Source organism: Bison bison, unplaced genomic scaffold, assembly GCF_000754665.1.
Source record: "Bison bison bison isolate TAMUID 2011002044 unplaced genomic scaffold, Bison_UMD1.0 scf7180017864506, whole genome shotgun sequence".
Lineage (NCBI taxonomy): Eukaryota > Metazoa > Chordata > Mammalia > Artiodactyla > Bovidae > Bison > Bison bison.
Window position 1 is genome coordinate 1,336,901 of NW_011495063.1, and position 5,072 is coordinate 1,341,972.

Genomic DNA, 5,072 nt, shown 5'->3' on the forward strand with positions numbered 1-5,072 from the left:
GCTGATGGTAGTAGAGGGTGGGAGTAGGTATCAGAGAGGGGCTCAGCGTGGTGTCATTTTCCCTGAAACCCAAACCTGCTTCCCTACCTTCTGTGTATCTAATGTAAAATGTTAGAACCAGAAAGAAGCAGAACATACTTAATATTTCTCACTCAATCTATTGAAAGAGTTTCATGCAATTACTTGACTTAATCCTTATGCTGCTACTGCTGCTGCTAAGTCGCGTCAGTCGTGTCCGACTCTGTGCGACCCCGTAGACGGCAGCCCACCAGGCTCCCCCGTCCCTGGGATTCTCCAGGCAAGAACACTGGAGTGGGTTGTCATTTCCTTCGCCAGTGCATTAAAGTGAAAAGTGAAAGTGAAGTCGCTCAGTCATGTCCAACTCTTCGCAACCCCATGGACCGCAGCCTACCAGGCTCCTCCGTCCATGGGATTTTCCAGCAAGAGTACTGGAGTGGGGTGCCATTGCCTTCTCCATTAATCCTTATAACTACTCTCTAAGAGTCAAATTTGGGGAAATTGGGTCTCAGGAAGGTTGCTCAGGTTTCCCCAACTAGCTTGCTCAGATTTCCCCAACTAGTAGAGCTGGGATGTGTACCCCCAAATCATCTAATAAAACTCCGTTACTATTGTGAATAGGTTTAACTAGTTTCCCTCAGGTCACAAAACTGGCCAGGGACAGCGTTATGAACTAGAACCTTAGGAATTCTCTGGATCCTGGGGTTGCTGAGAATGCGGAGTTCTCCCTGGCAGCTGCCACTGGGCTCTGTTGCTTGCTCTGTCCCCAGGCTCTGCTATTCCCCAGTCAGTCACTTCAGCCCACGGGGCGCTTCTCAGTCTCTCCCAGAGGCCAGCTCAACATCACTGAAGTGCAGAGCAGGGATGCAGGCTACTACGTGTGCCAGGCTGTCAGTGTGGCTGGCAGTGTCCTGGCCAAGGCTCTGCTGGAGGTAAAAGGAGGTACGTGCCCATGGAGATAGGGCTGGAAGAAGGTAATAGCTGAAAGAAGTCTGTTTTTCTTGAATTCTATGTAATATGTCTGCACGGGGAGAGGCATGTTGCTGGCACATGTCCGTGAAGTTTGGGAACCAGGTACAGAAGCCACGAATGGATGGCTGATCCCAGGCAGAGAGAACACATGGTTATAGAAATCCCTCCGATATCCAGGGGAGGGGAAGTGAAGGGGTAGAGATGAGGACAAGGGGCTGGGTGCCTGAACCCAGGACCCTCCCCTGAGACACCCAAGTTCTTCCTCTCTTAGCTTCCCTGGAAGGACTGCCTCCCATCATCCTCCAGGGACCAGCCAACCAGACGCTGGCACTGGGCTCCTCCGTGTGGCTGCCATGCAGAGTGAGCGGGAATCCCCAGCCTAGTGTCCAGTGGAAGAAGGATGGGCAGTGGCTGCAAGGGGATGACGTCCAACTCAGCGTAATGGCCAATGGTACCCTGTACATCGCCAGCGTGCAGGTTAGGCTCACTCCTGGAGCCCAAGTAACTGAGAACGGCCGCGTGGTCCATGTGCCCCACTCTAGTGCCTGCTGCGACTTGAACTCCATCTCTGCCCCTCTGCTCTCAGACCACCTAGAGCAGGGGTCCCCGATCCCCAGGCCATGGACCGGTACTGGTCCGGGCCTTTTAGGAACCGGGCCCCACAGCAGGAGGTGAGCAGCAGGTGAGCGAGCAAAGCTTCGCCTGTATTTACAGCCAATCCTTATTGCTCACATAACCGCCTGCTCTCGGCCTCCTATCAGACCAGCGGTGGCTGGCATTAGATTCTCACAGGAGGGTGAACCCTACTGTGAACTGCATATGGGAGGGATCTAGGTGGCGTGCTCTTTATGAGACTCATCCCCAAACTACCCCCGCATTCATGGAAAAATTGTCTTCCATTTTGGCACTGGTCCCTGGTGCCAAAAGGGCTGGGGACCGCTGACGCAGAGTGGACAGCATCCTCCCCATCCTCCTATATGCCCACCTCCACCCTTCGCCCTGCCCTGCTCACTCCCAGTGTGCCAGTTCCTCCACCCTCTCCTGCAGGAGGGGCACATGGGATTCTACAGCTGTGTGGCCAAGAGCTCCACAGGGGAGGCCGCCTGGAGTGGCTGGCTTAGGAGGCGGGGTGAGTTTTTCCTTTGTTCTCTCATTTTTTGCCAGCACTCTTCTCCAAATTGGCCTCAAAGGTGGTCAGTACCTCCACCCCAACCCCCAGAACTGGTTTTATCTCCCAAAGGCCATGGCTCTGGCTGTTGGGGGGAGGAGGACAGAAGTGGTACCCGTGGGAGCAGATGTGAGCAGGCTCAGTTCACTCTGTCCCTGGCTCCGGTGTCACCATTCTCACAGCTCCTCTGGGGAGGAGGAAATGACACTGGGGCCATCTTTTCCCCATCGTTCTACTCAAAGATTATCTCCTCACTGCAGAAGACTGGGACGCAACACCAGACCCCCCTGCAGAACCCAGTACCCCTCCGGGACCTCCCTCGCAGCCTGTGGTCACTGAGATCACCAAAAACAGCATTACTCTGACCTGGAAGCCCAACCCACAAGCTGGGACCACAGCCACCTCGTATGTGATTGAGGCCTTCAGGTACAGAGGAAGTTTCCAATGCAAACCTGGAAAGCTACCGGGAGGCTCCACTGTGTCTGAAAAGTCTTGGCTGTGGTGGGAAGAGGTTTACCAGTTCTGTCTCCTGAGCTGAGGCGCAGTTAGAGGGGGGTGACAGAGAATGGATGAGAAGGAATAGACAGCTTGGGCTGGCACAGCCCTGTCACCTCATTCTTGTAGCCATGCCTCTGGTAACACATGGCGGACAGTGGCGGATGGCGTGCAGCTGGAGACACACACGGTCAGCGGTCTGCAGCCCAGTACGATCTACCTATTTCTCGTGCGAGCTGTGGGAGCCTGGGGCCTCAGTGAGCCCAGCCCTGTCTCTGAGCCTGTCCGCACCCAGGGTGAGTAAAGCCTGGATCTCTGGATCACAGGCATGGCATGCAACACCACAGAGCACCCCCTGACTGCAAGTTATGGCACCTATCTGGTTCCAGTTTCTGTGCTGGTGGCCGGGCCTGGAATAGGGAATCATGCTTCCCTTTCACTGAGGGAACAAGAAAAGAGGCGAGAGAGAGAAACAGAGAGAGAGATTGATTCAGTCATCTTGGTAGCTCCTCCCTTCTGAGCCTTTACTTATAGATAACAGGACTAGAAGGAAACTTGGAGGGACATCTTCATGTGAGAGATGAGGAACAAGGCCTTTAAAGGTGCACATGGGGAATCCCCAGGCGGTCCAGCGGTTAGGACTTCGTGCTTCCTTCCACTGCAGGGGGCACAGGTTCAACCCCTGTTCAGGGAACCAAGATTCTGCATGCCATGCATTTAGGCAAAGAAAAAAAAAACATATCAATCTGCAAAGAGCCAGCTCATTGGAAAAGACCCTGATGCCGGGAAAAACTGAAGGCAAAAGGAGAAGAGGGTGGCAGAGGATGAGATGGTTAGATAGCATCACCAACACAATGGACATGAATCTGAGCACTAACTCTGGGAGATAGTGAAGGACAGGGAAGCCTGGCCTGCTGCAGTCCGTGGGGTCGCAAAGAGTTGGACACAAGTTAGCAACTGAACAACGACAACAAATATATGCAGAAAGCAGGATACCCTGGCCCACCTCTGGAAGCTCTTCCCCTGACCAGCCATCTCCTGACCCTGGGATGGGCTCCAAAGTACTAAGTAGCGGTCTGTGGGGGAAGGGCAGGGGTGGGACATACACATGCCCTCAGTCCTGATTCCCCATCCCAGAGGCCCTTGCTGAGTGGACTGTTTGGTCAGCAGACAGCAGCCCATCCAGGCCAGTGGAGGACCCATGGAAAGGCCAGCAGGGACTGGCCGAAGTGGCTGTGCGTCTGGAGGAGCCTGTAGTCCTTGGGCCTCGGACTCTGCAGGTGTCCTGGACCGTGAGTGTGGCCCAGGGATGAGCGCAAGGGCAGGCATGATGATGGGGGACATAGGGGAATGCATATGGGAGTGTGCAAGGTGCGTGCTGGGGAAGACTGCTGGGTGAAGGAGGGGCTGGGGCAGGAGGACTTGTTGGCTCCAGCCCCTCCTCTGGCATCCTCTGTCCTGTCTCCCACAGGTAGATGGCCCAATCCAGCTGGTGCAAGGTTTCCGGGTGTCTTGGAGGGTAGCAGGACCTGATGGGGGAAGCTGGTCGGTGCTGGACCTACCATACCCAAGCCAGCAAAGTACAGTGCTAAGGGGACTCCCCCCAGGGACCCAAGTCCAGATCAAGGTGCAAGCTCAAGGCCAGGAGGAGCTGGGGGCTGAAAGCCCCTTGGTGACCAGGAGCATTCCTGAGGAGGGTAAGGGAGTGGGGCACAGCGCTGATGGGTGGACAGGAGGGAAGAGAGAGAGGGGAGGGAGGAAGGTTTGCCTCCAAGGGCAAGGTGTGGGGGATCAGGGGAGGAGACACGCCTCTCAGTTCTCTAAGAGGTTAGCACTGGGAGGATGAGCAAGGTTGGGGCTGGAGGGACAGCTTGCAATGACTGTCTGTGTCTTTCTCACCATGCTCCACCCTGGCCCAGCCCCCAGTGGTCCCCCCCAGGGAGTGGCCGTGGCCTTGGGGGGTGAAGGCAACAGCAGTATCACTGTGTCCTGGGAACCTCCGCTCCCCTCGCAGCAAAATGGGGTCATCGAGGAATACCAGGTGCAGGGGTTGAGAAGGGCCTGGGTGGGCAGGCTGGGCAGTGGAGGGAGAGGGTTAGGATCAGGGAGGAGGGAACCTAGGACTGGCTCTGGGACTGGAGACGAGGTCCGGGTAGAGGAGAGAGGTTTCAGAGTGCTCTCTCCGAGTGAATTACGACTGGCCGAGACGTCATTCCCACCATTCAGAGATCCACTTCTGACTCTCTAAGCCCGGGTCTCGGCCTCCCCAGATCTGGTGCCTGGGCAACGAGAGCCGCTTTCATCTCAACCGGTCCGCGGCAGGCTGGGCACGCTCGGCGGTGCTGCGGGGCCTGCTGCCCGGTCTCCTCTACCGGACCCAGGTCGCGGCGGCCACCAGCGCGGGCGTGGGCGTGGCCAG

The 5,072-nt window shown here is 56.3% G+C and overlaps 1 protein-coding gene across 1 annotated transcript in view; it reads left to right on the forward strand.

Annotated features, from left to right (window-relative positions):
- ROBO3 (roundabout, axon guidance receptor, homolog 3 (Drosophila)) overlaps nucleotides 1-5,072 on the forward strand; it is an 18,682-nt gene that overhangs the window by 7,285 nt on the left and 6,325 nt on the right. Inside the window, exons 8-16 of the mRNA XM_010829533.1 lie at nucleotides 789-960; nucleotides 1,262-1,467; nucleotides 2,038-2,119; nucleotides 2,419-2,584; nucleotides 2,783-2,949; nucleotides 3,824-3,945; nucleotides 4,125-4,350; nucleotides 4,573-4,694; nucleotides 4,924-5,067. Coding sequence (XP_010827835.1) covers nucleotides 789-960; nucleotides 1,262-1,467; nucleotides 2,038-2,119; nucleotides 2,419-2,584; nucleotides 2,783-2,949; nucleotides 3,824-3,945; nucleotides 4,125-4,350; nucleotides 4,573-4,694; nucleotides 4,924-5,067 — 1,407 coding nt within the window. The remainder of the gene's footprint in view (nucleotides 1-788; nucleotides 961-1,261; nucleotides 1,468-2,037; nucleotides 2,120-2,418; nucleotides 2,585-2,782; nucleotides 2,950-3,823; nucleotides 3,946-4,124; nucleotides 4,351-4,572; nucleotides 4,695-4,923; nucleotides 5,068-5,072) is intronic.